Source organism: Ochotona princeps, chromosome X (assembly GCF_030435755.1).
Source record: "Ochotona princeps isolate mOchPri1 chromosome X, mOchPri1.hap1, whole genome shotgun sequence".
Lineage (NCBI taxonomy): Eukaryota > Metazoa > Chordata > Mammalia > Lagomorpha > Ochotonidae > Ochotona > Ochotona princeps.
The window spans coordinates 79,969,947-79,994,260 of record NC_080865.1 but is presented as its reverse complement, the minus strand read 5'-3'; the positions used below and the strand labels follow the sequence as shown (position 1 = coordinate 79,994,260).

Sequence of the window (24,314 nt, the reverse complement as noted above, 5' to 3'; positions counted from 1 at the left end):
CTCAGATACATGATGGAAACAATATGGACATAATAGCATTGCCCACCTCCCTATCCCCCTGAACCTTTTTTTTTTTTTTTTTTTTTTTCCTTCTCTTTCTTGATTTTCCTTCAACTATAGTTAACTATGTAAAGATTGTCAACAACAATACAATAAAATGGATTATATATAAAAAAAAAAAAAAAAAAAAAAAAAAAAAAAAAAAAAAACAATACTGACTTTGGAATCTTACAACTCAAAATAGGTTCATGTGGCCCTCAGATATAATGGCCAGCAGGTTCTGGCAAGATCAGCACCACCAACAACCTAGTTATTTTTATATATATATATATATATATATATATATATATATATATATATATATATATATAATATTATATTAGATATAATATATATATAAAGATTCATTTCTTTTTATTGGAAAGGCAGATATACAGAGAGGAGGAGACAGAGAGGAAGATCTGTTGATTCATTCCCCCAGGGGCCACAACAGCCACAGCTGAGCCAATCCGAAGCCAGGAGCCAGGAGCCTCTTCTGGGTCTCCCACATGAGTACAGGATCCCAAGGCTTTGGGCCGTCCTTGACTGCTTTCCCAGGCCACAAGCAGGGAGGTGGATGGGAAGTGAAGCAGTCAGGATATAAACTGATGTCCATATGGGATGCCAGTGCTTACAGCTGGACAATTAGCCTGTAGAGTCACCTTGGACCCTGAAACTGTTAAATCTCAAAATTCAAGACAAAGTGGAAATCAAAAGCATGCACAGGTTTGACGTTGTGGCACAGTGAGTAATCCCACTGCCTGCAACACTGGCATTCCACGTGGACACGAGGTACAGTCCCAATTGCTCTACTTTTGACCCTGCTTCCTGCTGACATGCCTGGGAATGCAGCAGAAGATGGCCTAAGTGTATAGGCCCTTGCTACCCACGTGGGAAATTTGGAGGAAGCTCTTGGCCACTGACTACTGACTAGTCCAGCTCTGACCATTGTTGCCATTTGAAAAGTGATTCAGCAGATGGATGATCTCTCTCTCTCTCTCTGTAACTCTGCCTTTTAAATAAATAAATGAATCTTCAAAAAAGGAGAATTGTATTGTTCCCAAGAACTTTTTGAAGATGCCCTCATATGCATTATTGTGTAATCAGTGTTTTATTTTGCATGAACACTAAGAAGAAAATCTCTCTCCAGCTCTGCTTCAAATAAATAAAAAACATAGTTATGTAAATAAAAGAGCAGGGAGTGTTGTGGCTCTTCAGCTGCTCCATTTCCCATTTACCTCCCTGCTGATGTACCTGGAAAAGCAGCAAATGATGGCATAAGCCTGTACCTATGTGCGAAATATGGGTGGATTTCCAGGCTCCTAGCTTTGACTTGATCCAGCCTCCAGTTTTATAGCCGTTTGGAAGCAAAGCAAATAGCTCTCTCTTTCTGCCTCTCCCTTTCTCTGTGTAACTCTGCATTTCAAATGAAGAAACCACCTCTTCTTAAAGAAAGATAAAGGAATGAGAAAACATCTCAAGAGACGTGACTAAGGTTATCAGTATCATAAGGGAAAAAAGAACATGCATTGGGCCGGGCACAGTAGCCTAGAGGCTAAAGTCCTCGCCTTGGACGCACCAGGATCCCATATGGGTGCCAGTTCTAATCTCAGTGGCCCTGCTTCCCATCCAGCTCCCTGGTTGTTGCCTGGGAAGGCAGTTGAGGATAGCCCAAAGCCTTGGGACCCTGCACCCATGTGAGAGATCCAGATCAAGCTCCTGGCTCCTGGCTTCAGATCAGCGCAGCACCATCCACTGTGGCCACTTGGGGAGTGAATCAGCGGATGGAAGATCTTCCTCTCTGTCTCTCCTCCTCTCCGTATACCTCACTTTCCAATAAAAATAAAATAAATCTAAAAATAAAAAGGAACATGGACAACAGGAAAATAAACTCAGTTGCATTTATCGTACCCCACTGCACCTAGTGCTCGGTTAAAAGGTAATGGCAATATGACCCAGCAATCCCGCTCTTAGGAATATACCCAACAGAAGTGAAATCTGCATACGAGAAGGGGATCTGTAATCCTATATTCACAGCAGCACAATCCACAATAGCAATGTCATGGAAACAAACCAGATGTGCGTCTAAGGAAGAATGGTTAAAAAAACTGCGGTACATCTATTCAATGGAATATTATTCAGCTGTCAAGAAGAACGATATTATTCTATTCAAACCCAGGTGGTCCCAACTAGAAACTATTATGCTCAGCGAAATGAGTCAATCACAAAAGAATAAATACCATATATTCTCTCTCATATAAGGAAGCCAACATGGAAAGGTAGAGTTCATCAAGTGCCCATCGAGTTCTGATCTAAATATAGATTGCTACAAGTCAGGTCCCACGGCAAGAGAAGGTGAAAATTCTCTGTTCTAGGCATGTAGGCATTCCATGGATGAAGTAATAGCAGAGTATACTTAGCATGTTGTGAACATGAATATGGCAAATTGGCAGTTTCCGTCAGTTGCTGGCAATAGTTTAGAGTGATGACAAATATTATTTTGATTTTTTTGTGTGTTATTTAGTTATGAGGAAAGTGTATGGTAAGCAGTCCATTTGATGCTTTACTAATTTCCTCGTTGTTGAGAAGTCCGAGTTGATTATGTATTTAATATGATAACCATTTGTGTGCTGTGAATTGCATTAAGAGTTATGTAGGGCAGAGATGATGCTTACTAAATGTACAAAATGGACTGATGAGATTAGCCAGTTAAATCTTTTCACCAGTAAGGCACTCAACAGCCCATGAGATATTTATTAAAAATGTCAAGTAAATCCTCTTATTTTTGTATCATAGTGTCAAATAGCAGTAAAATAAACATGTTAAGATCCTTAAAAAAAAAAAAACTCAGTGTTAAAAAAAAAAAAAAAAAAAGGTAATGGCAAGGGCCAGTGCTGTGATGAAGCACATAAACAGCCTTCTGCAACCCTGGCATCTGTATGGGTGCCAGTTTGAGTCCCAGTGCCCCATTTTTGATCCAGCTCCCTGCTAATGCACCTGGGGAAAGCAGCAGAAGATGGCTCAAGAGCTGGAGTCCCTGCCATCCACATTGGAGACCTAGAAGTATTCCCTGGCTCCTGGCTTCAGCCTGTCTCAGCCCTGATCAGTGTGGCCATCTGCAGAGTGAACCAGCAAACAGATCTCTCCCTCTCTCTGTTTAATTGTGACTTTTAAATAAATATTTTAAAAAATATTATTTTTATTGGAAAGACAGATATACAGAGAAAAGGAGAGACAGAGATCTTCTATCTGCTGGTTCATTTCCCAAGTGGCTGACACAGCCTAAGCTGAGCTGATCCGAAGCCAGGAGCCTGTAGCCTCTTCTGGGTCTCCCCTGTGAGTCGCTGCAGGGTCCCAAGGCTTTTAGCCATTTTCCATTGCTTTCCCAGGCCACAAGCAGGGAGCTGGATGGGAAGTGGAGCAGCCACAACAGAGATTAGCACCATATGGGATCCTGGCGCTTGCAAGGCAAGGATTTAGCCATTGAGCCATTGTACTGGGCTTTAAATAATCTTGAACAAAAATGATAAATGCAGACATCAAATTTCAATGACATATGAAAGAGACTTCTTTGTCTCCAAATAGACGAAAAAGAAATGTGAAATAATCACTTCCGAAAACATTTAAATGTTATTCAACGGTTGCAGAAATTTTGTCAAAAAACTATGTCAATTTTGTCAAAAAAACTATTTACACTTGTTTTTAAAAGGCCCTATTATTCAAGCAATAGTGAGGTTTACTTAAGATTTTTTTTTTGTGGGGTTGGGGTAGATGGAATTGGTATAAGTAGGATTGTTGAAATGAAGATAATACAAGATAGAACAGACAGTCCAATGCCCAGAAATGTTATGGTAAACTGACTAATAAAAGCAAATTATTTTCTTTAAAGCAAAGCACTTAAAATTTTACCAGTACATTAGAGAACGCTTTATGGAGAAAATGGGTCATGAAAATTGAACAAGCTTTGAACAGCAAGAAGGGAGGTCGAAGGCATCCAGATTAGCGAACAACATGAATGGAGGCACAGAGGCAGGAAAGGAACACGGACTACAGGCATACTGCGGTGGGCACGAGGTCAGACTCCAGGAACACACTGACAGAGAAACAAGGCATGTTGACATTTATATAAAAGCACTTATGATGTGCTATCAGAACAGAAATGAGGAACAATTTTGCCTGCTGAATTCGGGGAAAATCATAAAAGAAGGTAAGATAAATGGGGTCTTGCCCTGTGAGGAAAGTGGAGTGAGTGAGGAGTATTTCTGGCAAAGCAAACAGCACTGACAAAGAACATGCAAGGGCAAGCGTGTTAAAGGTACAACTTACATAACATGCACAGGTACTAGGGAATTAGAACTGATTTTAAAATAGGCAGCATAACAGAATTGCGAAGGACCTATATTCTAGAAGTGATAAGGAACTAACAGGAAATTTTAAACTACAAAAATGCTATCTTATTATTATCATTTTAAAAGTATAGAATAACTTTTTCTACATTTTATATTAACAGTTTGGTGCCCTGAGTAGCATTATTCTCTGCCTAGCAATTTCTAACCACAACTTTTTATCACTTCATACAATTCTAATTTCTGATACAAAAGGTACTTCATAGTAAACAGATTATACCACAGCATTTTATGATAGTAATCATACAATAAGAAACATACCCCTATGTCAGTATCAGATTTTGATGAGTTTAGGCTTTCCTGAGAAGGAGATGGGGACACACGTCCTGTAAACAAAATAAAAAATTTTAAAAGAAATGTATATATACCAATACATCCATCACAAACAACATTCAGAAATAATGCCCAAGTAAACCCAGTTAGTACAGAATGTACCATTCTGAAATATGCATTTCCAAACAAGTCAAACGTGCTATTAGCAAGAAAGTATTTGTTTTTCATTATGCTTATATAAATGGGTTAATTATTGCTCCATTTTAGTAACAATACTGCCAAATGCTCAATATTCAAAGAGAATAAATTCTTGCTCATCATGACAAGTAGCAAGGAGTACAATAAAGGGGAAGAGGCTGGGTCTCAACGTTCACTGAACAATAGTATTTCTATTGTAGCTAGGGCCATTGAAAGCAACTATAAGGATCTAGAATGACAAACACCCACTGCATAGGAAACATAGTTTAATTGCTTGTTAAGTCATCATTACCTTCAATTATGTATTACAACATAATGTAAGCAAAACCCACAAGAGTTCACTAAACTACATGGGGCTTAACCTGTCAATTTATTGAATCTCTCTGGAATTCTATATTCCTCAAATCAGTGCTTCAGTTACATACAGCCAATGCTCTTCTCCATGGCTCCCTCTGCTCTCCTTTTCTCCCACTTCTTAACCTCTTATTTTCAGCTTTAGGAGACAGGAGGGGAGCAGTGGAGAAATCTGCAACACAGTTTAATAATTTTAAGAAAACGTCTTATGCCCTTGGAGCTCCTATTTACATCAATTCTACATACTTTCCCAAAAACTTACTATGATATAGAAGTAGTTCATGAAAAAATATGTAATCAGCACGCACAATGTTCCGAGGTGTCTCTTTTCTACTTAATATTTCTTTATACACCCCCTGATATATGGACAGTTGCCATTTACTTTCCATGACCATTTACTTAATCACTGCTTACTTATTGGGCATGTATATGAGTGTTATTCTCTTCTAGTTTAAATAGATACTTCATTTTAATCAGGAAAGAAAGGAAGGTTGTTGAGGAAACCAAGCAACTTTGTTCACAGTAGTTAAGAAAATTAACTATCCTAAAAGAGGATAAATCAAAAGCTTTTTGTAGCTCTTTTCACAGGTTTTTTGCTGTTGATTTTTCTCTTTTAGTTTTTAGATAGTATAGAAAGCAGTGATTGTTGCAAATATGAGCCAAATATTATTCCCAAAATAAAAAGAATCTAGTTTTTTCCAGATTTTTTTTTAAATGAAAAAAATACCTTCAGTGTTATATTTCATTCGCATATTGTTGAAATAGTCAAAAGCATTTTTTAAAGCCCATATTCTGACTACATTGTCTTGTCCAGCTGAGGCAAGTAATCGGCCACAATGAGAAAATTTCATAGTCCAAACAGCGCCCTAAGAAAATAAAGAAGTCTCATAGTTACAACTTTAAAACTTTACTGACATTATCTTTAAGCCAGAGTTTGAAATGATGCCAACCTATACACAAGACAGTAACGCTCACCACTTCAGGCCAAGAAGGGTCCTTTGTGTTTAAGACCAAGGCAAAAGTGCCGTAATACAGACGGAGCATCACTAATACAAAAATCTTAAATCTGAAATATTCCGAAATCATGTTAGAGGTTAAAAAAAAAAAAAAAGATTTTGGAGCATTTCAAATTTCAGGATTTCTGATTAGTGATACTACATAGCTAAATTCTACAGAAATATTCCCAAATTAAAAATAACAACAACAACAACAGAAACTCCGTATCTGAAACTCTTCTGATCCTAAGCATTTTAGACAGATTAAAGAAACGGAAGATAAAATTGCTATATTGTGTCACAACCTAAACCACATTCATGGAAATGGGAACTTCACAGTGACCAGAAAATACAATTAGAAAAGCTCTAATCCTAATTTGGAATCTTACTCCCCACATTGATTGTAAAACAGAGATGGGAAGGAGAGTCCTCAGCACAGCAGTAATAACTCTTGATCAAGACTGAGGGAAAATGAGTGAATCAACCTAGCTTAACCATGATCCTCACAGAAGTGGGCACTTGCAAAAGTATTGAAATGGTATGGTCCTATCTTGCTTTATCTTTATAGAAACAAGATTTTGCAGTATATCACTAGAAGCTCCAAATAATGAAACCATTGGGAAAATGTGTACGTGTGCACGCACATGAGTGTTATGGGGTGGGATGGGAAGGTTGAGTCTGGGTATTGAAAAAAATTAACCGAGGACCTGCACTGTGGTTGTTGGTTCAAGTCCTGGCTACCTCACTTCTTATTCAGCTCCTAGCTAACGTGCCTGGGAAAGCAGCAGAGGCCAGCCCGAGTCCTTGGGCCCCTGCTTGTGGGAGACTAGCATCCTGCTTTGGATCAGCTCAGCTCTGGTAGTTGCAGCCATTTGGGGAGTGAACTAGCAGATGGAAGATCTTTCTGTGTTTTTCCTCTCTCATTCTGCTTTCAATTAAATAAATCTTTAAAAAGCCCCACAAAACATATACCCTTACATTAGAAAATACCAAACCCTATTGCCACATATACTATTATAACATACATCTAGGTATATTGAGATTATCCAAGTTAGAAGCAACAGAGAATTTACTGGAATAATATTTATTTCTACAAAATGCAAGTATATTTAAAGGTCTGTCACAAAATTTTACTTAGAACATTTATCTAATTCTGAGTTTTATTTCTGCTTTTCCTTTGTTGCTAGCATTTGGAGGGAGTAACTGGAATTCAAGAATTTGCACTTTCATCCATGTTGGTACATGTGAAGTTAATAGAGAATTAGAACTTCTAACTCTACCTAATTTTCTTGAGTATTTCACTTTTCAATGTATATGCTGAACTTCTGAAATAGTTGTATCAATTACTTAAAATCTAGCAGGGAACATCTTAAATATGCTTCAAAGTAACAGACTACCCCCTACCTGCTTTAAAGTTCGATCCCTTCACATAGCTTAATGATACAGACCTAAGTTTACTTACTCAATGACTAACTTTTTCAATAATAATTTAGAAGGGTCAGTGTTGTAGAGCATCAAGTTAAGCCACCAGTTGCAACATCAGCATTCCATATCAGAATGCTGGTTTGAAGCCTGGCTGCTCTACTCCTGATCCAGTTCCCTGCTAATGTGCCTAGTAAGGCAGTGGAAGATTGCTCAAGTCCTGGGGCCCCTGCCACCCATGTGGAGACCCAGATAGAGTTTCTGCATCCTGGCTCCAGCCCTGGACATATTTTTGTCTTTCTCTTTCTCTCTATTGTTGTTTCAATGCAAATAAATCAGCCTTTAAAAAAACAATTTAGAGATAGAATCTATATTACCTATTCAGTAAATACTATTAGTATGTTTTATTCTTCTTGAGGCAGGCTAGTACAATTACACATGTAAGAAGAGATTAGTTTTATTGAAGCCAACAAGAGCCCTATTAAGCCTGAAAAATTTAAAAGTTGCTTACCATATGTTCACCACTAAGATCTTGCACCACTTTTATCTGATCAAAATCATAAGGTCCTTTGAAACCATGAGCTGCTTTAAATTTAACTGGTCTTGTATATGGCATTCCTTCATCATCACTTGATGAAGGATCATCTTGATCAGTATGAAACACTGAATAGAACAGTAATGGAAATCATTATTAGCTAATACAGAGACAGCTGTTGTTATCTTTTCATCTTCAGCTTATCAAGAGAATTCATTAAGTGAGAAAGCAAAATTCACCTATTATTATATAGCATACTGATTAAAAGCATGAAGTCTGTTGTCAGATAGCTTCAAATTTACCTGTCATTTACTACCACCACAAGCACAGGCAAATTAATCAACTTGTTTATGCTTCTTAGGTTTGTCATCTACAAATTGAAGATAATGAAAATATTCACATCCTAGAGTATGTATGGGTTTACTACAGGTAAAGGTGCTTAAAGAGCAAGCATCATGGGGGCTGGAGTAGTGGCACAGCACACTAATGCTTCGCTTCACATCCAGCTCCCTGCTTGTAGCCTGGGAAGGCAGTCAAGGACAGCCCAAAGCCTTGGGACCCTGCACCCATGTGGGAGACCCAGAAGAGGCTCCTGGGTCTGGATCTGCTCAGCTCTGGCTGTTGTGGCCATTTGGGGAATGAACCAGCAGAGGGAAGATCTTTCTCTCTCTCTCTGTAAACCTCTCTTTGAAATTAAAAATTAATCTTAAAAAAGTATCATGTGATTTTACTGAATAAAACAAATAGGTACACTTACAAAGGCATAGGAGATTAAGATTTGTGAACCTCTGGAAAATTTAACTAATTTTGCATATATTTATGAAAACCAACCTTGTAAACTAAAACTAACTGAAAATTGATTATTAAACACTGAATCCTTCTACATTCAGTGTTTATGATCCTGCTGTCAAATCAAAATACGTACAATTTAATGTTTAAGATGCCTAAATTCATTTTTCTTCACTCACAAAATTAAAGAAATAACTTATGATTTACTGAAATACTAAAATGTTAGCTATAAAGGTTTATTATTTTCAATAAAATAGAGTGTTGTATATACCCCAAGGTTAAATTTTGATAATCAGATTAGCTATTCAGTAGAAATGTTCTTTCTTACCTTCATCTCTAACACTTTTGACTTTATTGATAGCACGTTCGCCATATTCCTCTGCAAGGTGCTTTGCTCTCTTTACTGACTTTCCAAGAAACTTCTTTAGTTGAGTCCTTAACAAAAATACAAAAAACCCACATTGTTAATCCAACAAACCACAAAATTTCAATGATTTACAAACATATTATCTTTGACTGGTAAAGTACATTATTTTGAAATAAACTTGTTTTTGGATATAAATCAGTGTTTGAGTTTCCAAATTATTTATTCTGTGAAATAACCCCATGCATGTATTTTAAAATATTTATTTATTTATTATTTGAAAGGAAGAATTGCAGAGAGAGAAGGAGAAATATATATATAGACAGATCTTCCATCCTCTGCTACTCTCCCCAAAGGGCCACTGCAGCCAGAGCTGAGTCAGTGTGAAGTCAGGAGTTTCTTCTGCGTCTCCCATTTGGGCCCCTCCTCCACTGCTTTCCCAGGCCATTAGTGCAGAGGTGTATTGGAAATGGATTCACTGGGACTCACAGGCCCAGCACATGAATATTAAAAATATGTATATTTATTTATTTGAAAGAGTTACGGAGAGAAAGCGAAATACCTAAAAATCTTCCATTCACTGTCTGCTCCCCAATGGTCACAATTGCTAGGGCAGGGCCAGACCAAAGCCAGGAGTAAGGAGCTTTACCCAAATCTCCTATATATGTGTAGGAATCCAAGTACTTGAGTCATATTTTATTGCTTTCTTTGGCAGGCATATTAGCAGGGAGATGGATTGGAATTGAAGCAGCAGGGATTGGAACTGTTGCCCATAAGGGATGTTGGCATTGCAGGCAGTGGCTTAGGTTGCTATGGCAGCCCGAAGCATATTTAAGTCAATATGCATACTTAAGTCAATATGGCTACAAAGGAAATACAGGGAATTTCTTAAATTTATTCTGTTATATTCTAGAGCACTGGTTTTCAGTGGTGGCTAATAATTGATACATAGAAGTAAGATGGTAAGAGAAATCTAATTTAGAGGGTCTAGAGTAAGACCATGAATCCATTACCCTGGGAAAATTGCTTCAGAGTTGTCTTATTTTAAAAGATTTATTTTTATTTGAAAGACAGATTTGGGGGCCCAGTGTGATGGTTCAGTGGGTAAATTTTTGCCTTGCATGTGCCAGGATGCTATATGAGTTTCAGTTTATGTCCTGGCTACTCCATTTCCCATCCAGTTCCATGCTAGTGGTCTGGGAAAGCAGTAGAAATGGTCCAAAGCCTTAGGACCCTGCATCTATGTGAGAGACCTGGAAGAAGCTCCTGGCTTCAGATTGGCTCAGCTCTCTCCATTATGGCGATTTGGGAAGTGAGCCAGCAGATGGAAGATCTTTCTGTCTCTCCTCTCTGCAAACTTGTTTTTCCAATAAAAATAAATAAAATTTCAAAAATAAAAAAGGCAGATTTTAGCACATATGCTGCTGAAGAAAGCACTGAAAGCAGGTTTTAAAGAGAGAGAAGAAATAGAGAAGGTTTTCTATCTGCTGGCTTGCTCTTGAAATGGCTGCAAGCCAGAACTGAGCCGATCTGAAGCCAGGAGCCAGGAGCATCTACTGGGTCTCCCTTGTAGGTACAGGGTTCCAAGTGCATAGGTCATCCTCCATTGATTTCCAGTCCGTAAGAGGGAAGTGAGATCAAAAATGGAGCAGCCAGGGCTAGAATCAGGGCCCATATGAGATGCCAGTGCTGCAAGGTGGAGGATTAGCCTGTTGAACCCCTGCACTGGCCCCTTAGAGTTATCTTAAAACACATTTTACCAAAAAAAAGGGGAGAAGAGATATTAATTCTTAAAAACACAATAGCCAAGGGCCCGGCAGCGTGGCCTAGCGGCCCTTGAACGTCCCGGGATCCCATATGGGCGCCGGTTCTAATCCTGGCAGCTCCACTTCCCATCCAGCTCCCTGCTTGTGGCCTGGGAAGGCAGTCGAGGACGGCCCAATGCATTGGGACACTGCACCCGTGTGGGACACTTGGAAGAGGTTCCTGGTTCCCGGCTTCAGATCGGCGCAGCATCGGCCCATTGCGGCTCACTTGGGGAGTGAATGATCGGATGGAAGATCTTCCTCTCTGTCTCTCTTCCTCTGTATATCTGACTTTGTAATAAAAATAAAATCTTTAAAAAAAAAACACAATAGTCAAAGATGGTTTCTTTCTTTTTTCTTTCAGTGTCAGTATCTACATTTAATAAACTTAAGCTAAGCTTTCCTAGTAGGTACACCCAAACACAGCCCAGCGCTGTAGCCTAGAGGCTAAAGTCCTCGCCTTGAATGCGCCCACTTCCCATCCAGCTCCCTGCTGTGGCCTGGGAAAGCAGTCGAGGACGGCCCAAAGCCCTGGGACCCTGAACCTGCGTGGGAGACCCAGAAGAGGCTCCTGGCTCCTGGCTTTGGATCAGCTCAACTCTGGCCATTGTGGCTACTTAGAGAGTGAATCAGCAGATGGAAGATCTTCCTCTCTGTCTCCCCTCCTCCATGTATATCCACCTAGCCAATAAAAATAAATCAGTCTTTTAAAAAGTACTCATTTTAAGCCTCCATAAATAGTACTTATTGTTTTCTCAATTATCTAAGCTTCAAATTTAATACATTAAGATCATTTTTTAAAACAATGTACAGTATGTGATATTTAAAATAAAAAACTTACAAATCAGGGGTACATTTTACCAGTTCAAATAAGCTCATGTTAGGGATAATACTTGGCTAACTCTATTACTTTTATAATCTTATTTTCTTTATAATATTATTAACATAGTTAAGAGGGAAGCATGCCCATGTGGGCCTCTGATTAGGATGGGAAGGGTCAGGTATGGTGTAAGGCATGTGGGACAAACGTTTCAACTTTTTTTCTCCCATGTCCACATGGGGAAGAGAAGGAGAGAGCTGTTCTTTGCTGTCTAACTACATCAGTGCCTAGAGATGGGTGATGGTACTTTAATGACACCTTAGAGATCTCTATGTGAGGAAGTGTTCCGAGGGTATCACTTGAGTGATTTTGAGTTCTGAGAAGCTGTTCATTTCATTGCTACAGGGTTGAGAAGCTGTTTTCAGGACTACTGGCTGACAAAGTTCACCTTAGTACATCCACAGACTCAGGAACATGATGCAAAGCTTGGTCAAGAGAGTGGTCCAACCTGTTCTGCTCTCCATTCTCTGAGGAGGCACAGCAGAACTTCTCTGCTGGCCTAGATGAGCTAGGTGTCAAGTCCCCTGTGTGCATCTACTGCTTTTTAAGTGTCAGATCATACAACTATCTCAAAAAGACACCTCTTGACTTTAGATCAGTGCCTCCAATGGCATCTCACATTTTTACCATAACCAGATAGTGTTATTTGTGTAATTACATGGGTAATGTCTCTCTCATTTAACTGGAACTTCTATGAGGGCAGAAACTATGACTGTCTTCCTAATGGTCACATACTCAGCACTTAACTTCCATGTCTGGCTAACTCAAAGACTGTAATGTATTTACTGTTGATACTGCTATGAATATATGCTTTCGACATATTCAATTTTCAAAGACATGCAGGTTGACACACTATTGGCAGAGTGTAATACCATCTTTGTGAGGAAAATTTATGCTTTGGAGAATATATTCAGCTTACCAGTGATTATTTATGGGTGTGAAGTCTGGGAAATTTTCACTTTACAGATTTCTGTTATTACTTGTGATAACCAGAAAACAGAGATTATACGTAAATCATCTTTAAACCATCACAAGGTCTCTGTTGTCTATAATTCTGGTTCTGTTTTCTACAGAAGTGGAGGTTTATTACTATTTTCAAAACCCCCAAAATCCCAAATCTCAATTATTTTGGATTAATATTTCTAAAATATTTTCATACCTTCTTAAATAGCACTTCACAAGCAAAATCTTTTCCCTTGATGAATAGGGACATCACTATCATCTTTATTGTTCTATATCACATTAATGGTCTTCCTTTTTTTTTTTTTAAGATTTATTTTTATTACAAGCCAGATATACAGAGAGGAGGAGAGACAGAGAGAAAGATCTTCCATCCGATGATTCACTCCCCAAGTGAGCCGCAACGGCCGGTGCGCACCGATCCGATGCCGGGAACCAGGAACCTCTTCCAAGTCTCCCACACGGGTGCAGTGTCCCAATGCATTGGGCCGTCCTTGACTGCTTTCCCAGGCCACAAGCAGGGAGCTGGATGGGAAGTGGAGCTGCTGGGATTAGAACCGGCGCCCATATGGGATCCCGGGGCTTTCAAGGCGAGGACTTTAGCCGCTAGGCCACGCTGCCGGGCCCCATTCATGGTCTTTCAAACAGGTGGCCTATATTATCAGTTCCACCCTCAAGGGTGCAGGGAAGCAAGAACCCTGGGCTAATGTCTTCAGCTTATCAGCTGCCTCAATGGTTTACTCCAGCATTCAGTGCAGATATTACTATGTACTATGGGTGTTACAGCACGAGAAAAGTTGAAAAGTGCTGTGGTTCAGATAGTTGTGCTGTGTTTGATTCCTTTTAGAATTTTTTCATTGATCTCTCTATCCACAGTACTACCTGACACTGTTACCTGTGTTGTCATAGTTTGCTGCAGAGTGGCTGGGACCTGAACTGGAATCAGCATTCTAATGCCGGATGCCAGCATCCCAAGTGGTGGCTTGGCACACTGTCTTACAATGAGGACCCTGGTAGTTGCTACATTTCAAACAAAACCTTGAAATTAAGACATGTACTGTAACTCACGTTTTCTGTTTTAACCTTCCACCATCAGTATCAGTTTGTTGAGACTGTAACTTCTCTTCATCATCTGACTGTGCTGCATCATTACTGTAAGAAGGAAAAGTCATTGGTGGGAGGGTTTGGGGAGGGGTGGGAGAACCCAAGTATCTATGTAACTGTGTCACATAATACAATGTAGTTAATGAAGTTAAATAATAAATAATTAAAAAAAAAAAGAAGGAAAAGTCATTTTACACTTGATCTTAGCCAAAAGGCTGGGAAGCAAAGAAAAATCATTTTTAAAGAAACTATTTTACTATATACTTCTCAAAATTCTCTATTTTAGTTGTCACCAAATCAGAACATTAAAAAATGTATTAAACTTCATATAATTTTACATTGTCATACTGAAAACTTGAGAAGCTTAGAAACTAAAGCATCTTTAAACAAAGTACAACATACAAATTATAAGTGAATACAATTTAGTCTTTATAAAAAACTTACTAACTTTTTTGCTAGGTGAAATGTACCATACAGAACTGACAGAATAACTTGTAGACAACTTCCTGCCTTCTTATCAGTTACATCAAGTATTATATTTAAAAACTCTTGCTTTTATAAAAGGTCTACTTATATCTCAAAATGAAGTCTACTGCTTCACTCTAGAGCAATTTCTAACCCTATAGAAATAGTATCATTTGTCATAAAATTTATGATCATTAGAGAAAAGAGTCAGGAGGCTAATAAATATTTACCTTTTAGCTTTAAAATGCTTCTACACTGTCTCTAGTATAACATTAATCATTTTTAAAGTACAGAAACTAAACACTATGGAATCTAAGATTTGTTCCATTTCCCCTAAGTAACTAGACAATCATAAGAGAGAACAAAGTTAAAGAATTCATAAATCAGCTAGCTGTATTAATTCCAGATTTAAAAAATAATACTGAATGAAACCATCATTCTGAAATACTACAAAGATAAATAACATTATTTGACATACCTTACATACTCTTTCGTTCTTCTCATGATGTGTAGGGTGAGAGGATTAATACCTGTTGGCAATTTCTCTTCTGCAAGACTCAGAGGTATTTCTTCTCCAGTATCCAGATTCTTAATCATTACACTGGCTAAAATTTCCTGATGTAAAAAATATAATACCAAGAAAATCTATACTCATCTCTGGAGTCTAAGGTATGGCCTTACCAGTTATATTCGACATTGAGCAAAATCATTTTTAACACTTATATGGTGATATAATTCACATAGTATAAACACACTCATTTGAAGCAAATAATTCACTGGTTTTCCCATCAGAGTTATGCTTCCACCACCACGGTCAGAATATTTCCATCACTCTAAAAGGAAATTTGTCCATTAGCATTCACACTTTATTTCTCTTTCCTCCTAGCCCCTAGCAACTACTCAACTACTTTCTATCTCTATGGATTTGTCTATTCTAGAAATTTCATGTAAGTTAAGTCATACAACACACAGTCTTTTTTGTCTGCTTTCTTTTGTTTAGAATGAACTTTCCAAGGTTCATTTATTATTGTAGCATGGACCAATACTTCCTTCTTTGAAACTGTTGGAATTATATTGCTTCTTGGAAATATCAGCACTTCATTTATTAATTCATTGGTAAAAGACATTGAAGTTGATTATACCTTTTAGCTATGAATATTTACATACTGTTTTATATGTAAATATACGCTTTTGTATATATGTAGGAAAATATGGCTTATGATTATTGGTAATAATAATACTGTTTAACTGCTGAGAAACTGTTAAACTATTTTCCATAGTTAATGGTTTTTAAAATGTGCTATTTTAAAGAAATAAAAATCAAGATTTTGTTTCAAAACTTCATTCTGGATCAGTTGGCCAACAGGTGTATGCTGCTAAATATTAATGATAAGAAACCATTAAAATAGTAAAACCCATTTTAGTTTTTAAAAATATACACCATTTTATATTACCGAAATGTAGACCTTGCTTTCAATATATTTACTAACATATAATTACATGAGAGCAAGAAGCCAGAGAAATAAGATCCAGCATATCAAAACACAAAACCAACAATATTTAATTCATATTTTTTTCTTCTACATGATTTGTTTTGCCCATCAGCAATATACTTTAAATGCTTTTTAAATTCTGTTAAACTAAATCACACAAAATTCACCATTTTAAGCATTTCTAGTATATAGTTTAGGACCACTAGGTACACTTGAAATGCTGTACGACCGTCACTACCACCCATCTTCAGAACTGGGTTTTTCCCATCATGATTTTTATGCTTTACATTTTTAAGAATAAAAATAACTACCTCATCAGTAAGTTCTCTCCCCGAATTGGATCTAGGTCTTTGAGGGCCCATCACTTCACCGGCTACTGTCTGCCCATCAGGTGCTTTCCCATTTTCCTGAAATTACATTTTTATAGCAGAAAATAGACTGAGTCAATTTCTATAAAATTTCAATTATTTATTACCATACACAGTTATAAAGAATCCCATAATTCAGATAATGGAAAATACTAAAAATTTAAGTGGAACACTCCATTTCAACCCTTTGTCATTCCCAGCATGCTGAAAAAAAATCAAGTACCAAAACTGCTGCTACCCATGAAATAATGCCTTAGTCACGAAAACAAATAAATCTTCTATTTGAACCAGGCCAAAAAAACAAACAAAGAAAAAAAAGCAGTTCTCTACTAAGACTGCATCAAGTCAGACCATAAGTGGATATTTTGAAGGCAGGGATCAAAAGTGTATTTTTCTGAAAACACACAGACAGTAAATATTTCAGGCATTTTTATCCATATAAAGACTCCGCTGTGTACTTTTTCATTTTTTAAAAAACAATACTTTTAAAATGTAAAGATCATTCTTAGCTTGGGACCCTACAAACAGGCCACTGCCAATCCCTGTTATGATTATACCAAGACTACAGTGTCATTTCTCTCAGCCTTTCAGGCTGCCCCACCACGGCTACCACCCAAATAACCTTGAGTCTCAGAATCTGGCTATGGTAAAATCTAGATTACCAAGTCTTATATATAGCCCACTTCCTAAGCACATGAAAATGTCATGATTGGGAAAAGAAAACCATAAAAATATTAGTAAATGAAGACTATAATAGGTATTTATTAATACCAGCAGTGTTACAAACAGCAGCATCTATTAGTTTTTGAATACCCACTACCTGCTCAACTTGACACACTGTTATCTCATTTCATCTTTGCAAGAAAGCTTTAAGGAAGGTTCTTTTCCCACTTTATTATCGGGGCACCTGAGACTCAGATGCTACATTGCTTGCTTGTTAAGCTAACCCAGCTAATTAGTAGCAGAGCTGGACAAGGGAAGGAAGGAAGCCAGTTGGGGGACAAGAAAATATTTGGCCTAAAGAAGAGGAAGATTCAATAATCAACAAACCAGTCAGTTGCACAAAGGCGATAAAACCTACATCAAATATAACACTAATTCACCAACCTGGGCAGTAACTATTTTATCTCCACTGGTAGCACTTGCCAAATCAAGAGAAGGCTGAGAATCCCTGACTGTACTCTCTGAAGCCATGTTTGTAGTTAGGAGAGAATCAGACGTAATATTCTCTTTGGGTACTGCAACGATAACAATAATAACAACAACTAGTATTTAAATAGGTCCTTATAGAGCTTACAAAGTGCTTTATCCTTTATTTGCTTGATTCTTATAACAACCCTGTCATAACAGTGGTCTTATTATCATGTTCTATACAGGGATACCATGTTTGAAATTATTTAACTTTCACAACACTATGCAACTCATACATCTTAAGAGATGTGGGACTTGAATTCAAGCCTTCACTTTCCAAATCCCATGTTCGTTTCATCACATAGCATTGTCTCTTAGGGGGGGTAACAGATTTCAAAGTTCAAAGTTTGCTGAAATGTTAATTACAGTATTGTAACTTAACATCGATGTAAATGTTTCTCATTTCTTTCTATCACTAAGGAAATGCTTTTTATAATGTGGTCATCAGTGTGGTTTTCTATGTATGAACTGAAACAAAAGCAGACAGTTGAATGATTTCATCTCAAAATCCCCGACAAATTAGTTATTTCTCAAACAATACTTGCCGTCTAGATCAGGTGTTTTAAGAGCCTCAAATTCCAATTCACTTTTCTTTTTTCTTGGTGGTGGTGCAGGACGAGACGGAGGTGGGGGTCTAGGAGGTGGAAAATTAGTTGGAGGGGGTGGGCGTGCTGGAACAGGCTTCTTTGTACTGGCCACAATATCAGGTTCTGGAGTAAGATGCCTTGGGGGTTTGGCAGGAGCCACTTCTTCCACAGCAAGAAAATGAGCAGGTAAGGTATCTGAGGATGTTGGTTCTAGAACATAACTTTGTTTTTCTTCGGCTACTTCCTTGTCCAATATTTCTGTTTCCACTTCAGCCACATGAAGCTGCTCAGTTGAACTTATTTCAGTTAACTTAGTAGGTTCATCAACTGGCTTCTCACAGGTATTATCAGTAGGAAAACATTTCTTTGATTCGAATTCATTTTCTTCACATACATTCTGACTCTCTGCCTTTATCGACTCTTCTTCCTGCAGTCCTTGGCCTACAGCTAACAGTTCAGGTATACTGCTAAAATCTGTTGCAGCTCCAAGAGGACCGGTACTCTGATCAGAGAGTTCTTTTCCTTTAGAATCCAAAGGGTCATCTTCAAGCTGTAGTACTTTCTGACTCTCCTCAATAATACTTTCAATAATCTGATGAAAGGTTAGAAAACAGTTTTTAAAAGCAATGCTATTTACAAGAATATAATAGCAGCTTAACATTTTTGCAGTACTTACAATGCGCCAGGCAATGTTCTTAACTCTGAAGATACTGTAGTATTTCTCTCATCATTTTAACCATCAGGTAACTAAAGCATAGAGATATCAGGAAACAATATGGACATAATAGTCTTATCCACTTCCCTATAGCCCCTGAAACTTTTTACTGTAATTAACTATGTAAAGATTGTCAACAATATAATTTAAAAAAAAGAGAGATATCAAGTAATTTGTCCAAGGTAAAAAAGGTAGTAAGAATGAGGGTGGTATAAACCAGGAATTTGGTTCTAGAATCCACACTCTTAAGCATTATGCCAGAGAATATGTGGTTAGGACACAGTCACAAAAGTTCCTTTATGTAAAACAAGCTTAATCTCTAAATTTACACTAAGATTTATAATTCATTTACATATCTTTAAAAATATTTACCTTTTTATTGGAAAGTCAGGTTTACAGAGAGGAGATACAAAGAGAAATTTCTTCCGTCCGCTAGTTCACTCCCTAAGTGGCCACAATGGCTAGAGCTGAGCTGATCTGAAGCCAGGAGCCCAGAGTCTCTTTCAGGTCTCCCACATGTATGCAGGATCCCAAAGCTTTGGGCCATGCTCCACTGCTTTCCCAGGCCACAAGCAGGGAGTTGGATGGGAAGTGGAGCAGCCAAGATACGAACCGGCACCCATATGGGATCTTGGAGCATACAAGGCTAGGATTTTAGCCACTAGACTACCATACCAGGCTTATTCATTTACATATTTTTGCTAAATTATAGTTAGTTACAGTAACTGCTCCCACTGGTTCAAGTTTAATTAGCAAAACCACAAGAATAAAATCTACTTAGGACAAGAATTACACTGAGAAGAAAGGCAAGTATGAGACCTAGTGCCTAAAGACATGGTTTAGAATGCCACTATCCCGTATTGCAGTACCTGGATTTAAGTTATGGTTCCATCCCAAATTTCTGTTGCCTGCTAACATCAATATGGGAGGCAGCAGGTGACAATTCAAGTAGTTGGGGCCCCACCACCCATGTGGGAGATCTTGACTGAGTTTCTGATTTATAACTTCAGGCCTAGACCTGTCCCAGCCATTGTGGAATGAACCAGTGAATACCAGTCCTCTCTCTTTATCACGTTTCTCATAAATAGATAAAGTCTTTACAAAAGAACTCATCTTGTTTAACCCTGAACTCAAGCATATGATGAGAGAAAACAGGCAGATGTAGGAAGATGCATAATTTTCCACATCCACACCAACGGCAGGTTCATGGAAAGAGTTCATTCAGTTCACCTGGTCTTTTCTCTCCTTTTATGTCTACAGCTATAAAAAACATATACAGGCTTTCTATGAATACCAGTATTTAGAAAAAAGTACATATCCCAGTCTTATTACTAATACATTGCCTCCTGGCCCATTTATTCCTCCACCATGCTCAATCACCCAGTTTCTCATTTTTTAATTCCTTTGTTGCTGAAAGCTAATGGAATGTGTCATAGAAACAACCTGTTTTGGCTGACCACAACTTCATACTAATGCATACAATTGTTGCTCAATAATATTTATCGCTGATTTCAAAATGTATTTAATTTGTAGTTTTCCTGTCTTCAAATTTTTAATAATAGAAATTACCTCACTTTTACCAGAGGAATATTATAATTTACCTAATCTGTCAGCTAGTTGTACCAAGCACTGAGGATCTAAAGTGACAATAGAAGCCAGTTTACAATGGATTTAAGGAGGAAGAAGAGATAAAGACAACTACAGCTAGTAGAGTCTGTGTTTTTCCAAAGTTAAGCTATAAATAGATGAGGCTGCAAGAAAGTGATCCAGCGTTTTTAAAAACTGAAGGGAAGGAACCACTGGAAAGGAAGATAACAGCAAACTTCTGAGGAAGTTAGTATGTATTAGACCAAGCATAAATGTCATTTAATCATCACACAGCCCTTGTCAGGTAGCTGGATTATTTTCCTTTCCAAAGCAGGAATTTGTGGTAACACATTAAGAATTTTTCTGAGGGCCCGGCGGCGTGGCCTAGCGGCTAAAGTCCTCGCCTTGAAAGCCCCGGGATCCCATATGGGCGCCGGTTCTTATCCCGGCAGCTCCACTTCCCATCCAGCTCCCTGCTTGTGGCCTGGGAAAGCAGTCGAGGATGGCCCAATGCTTTGGGACCCTGCACCCGCATGGGAGACCTGGAAGAGGTTCCTGGTTCCCGGCATCGGATCGGTGTGCATCGACCCGTTGCGGCTCACTTGGGGAGTGAATCATCGGACGGAAGATCTTCCTCTCTGTCTCTCCTTCTCTCTGTATATCCGGCTGTAATAAAATGAATAAATCTTTGAAAAAAAAAAAAGAATTTTTCTGAATGTCCACAAGCTAATAAGCCAATATTGAAATTCAAGTCTGTCAAAAATCCAGTGTTCTTTTGTCTTACACCAGGGCCTTATTCTGAAATATTCCCAATCCCCCAATTTTTGGAGCACCGATATGACACTTTAAGTGGAAAATTCCACATCCAACCTAATGTGGTGAATTCACAGGCAAAATGAAAACACATCAAAAATACCATATAAAGTTATGTTCAAGCTATATGTATAAGTTGTATATAAAATAAATGAATTTTGGTTTTAGATGTGGATATTCCTAAGATATCTCATTATGGATATACAAATACCCCAAATCTGAAATCTGAAACCTGCAGCACTTCCTTTTCCAAACATTTTGGATAAAAGATACTCAATTGTGCACTAAATTCTCAGCAACCAATAACATGAAAAAGAGATAAGAAAAGCAAGCAAGTTTGCAGATAAGGGAATGTGCAGATGAAGGAAAGGACGGGATTTAGGCTTCTTGGTTTCTAATGTTTACCTGCAGCTTAAAATCAGATTATTTTCTGAAAGTGAGGGGCATGCACGTGAGTACAATGAATATAAGGTAAAAATTTTAGGTAGGCCTAAAATAACGATTTTGCATAATGGAGTGTCTTATGCCACAAGAGAGGTCAAAATGAGGTTGAAATCATGTCTTCCCTCTTTTCTAATCTTCTGTATGAGAGCAATCTCTCCTGCCTCTGAACAGCATCAATCTTATTGTTCATCGTATGACAAACTCTAACATAAATCCACAAAAGTACATGGGCTAGCTCGGTCCAATCACTCTCCGTTCACTAGATAATTAGTTCCTAGAAATTAGAGCCCATATTTTCCGACTACTGATATGTCCTAACAATACCTAGCAATGGTGTCTAACTCTTTTTTTTTTTTTTCCTTCTAGAAGATTACAAAAAGAGAAAAACCAAGAGAACAGTATCAAGGCCAACACAGAGATAACACAAAAGTACTGTTTGCTTCCAAAAGCTCACTGCTTTGCTGGTGACTATAAAATAAAAACCAAGGTATTCCAGAATCTGGCCCTAACTTTGATTTCTAGATTCATGCCCAAACGTTCTACACATTCCTGATCTCCACACCTTTGGCAATATATTTCTCCTATCTCTGCCTGCCCAAATGTTGCCCATTTATAAAGAACTAGCTCAGATGCTAGTTCTTCCATGAAGTCTTGCTCATTCCTACTCTCAGGCAGGAAGGTCTACATTATATTCTTACAAACATCAGTCTGCTAGTTTATTTGGACATGCAATATATTTAGTTTTATGCCTGTCCAATTTCTTCTACTAAAAGGCAAACTCCTTGAAAGTATGGACTGTATCCTAGTCCAGGTATATCTCCCACAATCTATTTCATTAAGCCTGATATAGTTCATTATCTGAAAAGGCTAGAAATTCAAATGTAATACCTAAAAATCTTTTTTTTTAAAAGATTTATTATTGTTGGAAAGCCGGATATACACAGAGGAGGAGAGACAGAGAGGAAGATCCTCCATCCGATGTTTCACTCCCCAAGTGAGCCGCAACGGGCCGGTGCGCGCCAATCCGAAACCAGGAACCTGGAACCTCTTCCGGGTCTCCCACGCGGGTGCAGGGTCCCAAAACCTTGGCCCGTCCTCGACTGCTTTCCCAGGCCCACAGGCAGGGAGCTGGATGGGAAGTGGAGCTGCCGGGATTAGAACCGGCGCCCATATGGGATCCCAGGGCGTTCAAGGTGAGGACCCTAGCCGCTAGGCCATGCCGCCAGGCCCGTAATGCCTAAAATCTTAAACTATGCATTACTGCCCCACAGCGTTTTATATTTTTTTAGATCCCAATATCTCCTTAAAACCACTCTTGTTATTGACTATAGAAAGATTATAAACAGGTAACCAAGAAGAAATTCTTTAACATAGAAAGAAAAAATTAGAAGAAATAGAACGTTTTCAAGTTTCAACAATAAAAATGGTTAGATACACTGTAGTACATTTGTTTGATGTAGAACCAATAAAGGCTGGTAGAACAAATAAAAGCTGAATTGTAGAAATATGAGGAAAATTTACACATGGTAAGAAGCAAAATAAGAAAATGTCTATATTACAGCTGGGCAAAAATTGCATGCAAATATGTGACAATGAGAAAAAATGCTACAAAATTAAGTCAGCTGCTTGTTATAGAAATGTAATTTCTTGTTTTGAAGAAAAGTTGTTCTATTTCTGTTATAAACACACACACACACACTGATACACAATACCAACACTTCTCTTAAGTGGTAAAGTTTTCTTTTTGAATGAAAACAGATATGACCAACATTAAAGTATGCAGTCCACTGAATTTCTACACTGCATAAAGGTAGAACAATGGAAATTCACCGAAGGCAATATTGCTCTATACTCTCCAGACATGAGCTGATGTCTGTCACCTAGTACAGAGTAGCCAACAAATCTGCTAAATACCCTACAACTTGTACACCAGGACCCTCTTCCCTCCTCAACCAAGAGTTGATGAAGCCAAAACACTAAGATTGTAGCCTTTGGAGAAAGTCTGTGATTGACAATGTTCCATTTTGCTAGTCTCTAGAAACTAGTCACCTTGTTCTAGGCCTAAGGCACAAAACATAAAAAATGAATGAACAATTACCAAACACAGGCACTCTGAACGAGCCATTTTCGAATTTTTTATCCTGTGCTCAGGAGCAAATCAACCTCTGAAGCTACACAGCATCAATTATTTTGAAGACATCAAAGGTCATTATTACAGCAAGCCCATGCCATAACATAGGACTCTCAGAGAAACATCTGAATTTCCTGTAGCGAGTTTTTATAACTGCAATAATAACTTTAATAACAGGGATTATTGTTAAAAAAATGCAGACAGAAAAAAACATTCTAACAAAATACTGATTCAATGATACATTAACAATTAGAATATAAAAATAACTTTCAAAAACCGTGATACATCTTCAATTATAAATTTGACCAATTCAATACACAGTAAAATCTCTACCATGTACATAGTCTTACACAAATTTAGAACATTTTGTTATACATAAGATATAAATATGACATA

The 24,314-nt window shown here is 37.9% G+C and overlaps 1 protein-coding gene across 2 annotated transcripts in view; it reads right to left on the bottom strand.

The window, feature by feature from the left end:
* The window catches only part of WDR44 (WD repeat domain 44), a 115,073-nt gene that overhangs the window by 53,763 nt on the left and 36,996 nt on the right, over nt 1–24,314 (bottom strand). For both annotated transcript variants that reach the window (XM_058658267.1, XM_004587628.3), the window contains 9 exons: nt 18,187–18,820; nt 17,558–17,688; nt 16,394–16,489; nt 15,068–15,204; nt 14,089–14,172; nt 9,340–9,446; nt 8,199–8,350; nt 5,998–6,136; nt 4,707–4,771 (listed from right to left, as the gene is read on the bottom strand). In XM_058658267.1, coding sequence (XP_058514250.1) covers nt 4,707–4,771; nt 5,998–6,136; nt 8,199–8,350; nt 9,340–9,446; nt 14,089–14,172; nt 15,068–15,204; nt 16,394–16,489; nt 17,558–17,688; nt 18,187–18,820 — 1,545 coding nt within the window. The remainder of the gene's footprint in view (nt 1–4,706; nt 4,772–5,997; nt 6,137–8,198; nt 8,351–9,339; nt 9,447–14,088; nt 14,173–15,067; nt 15,205–16,393; nt 16,490–17,557; nt 17,689–18,186; nt 18,821–24,314) is intronic.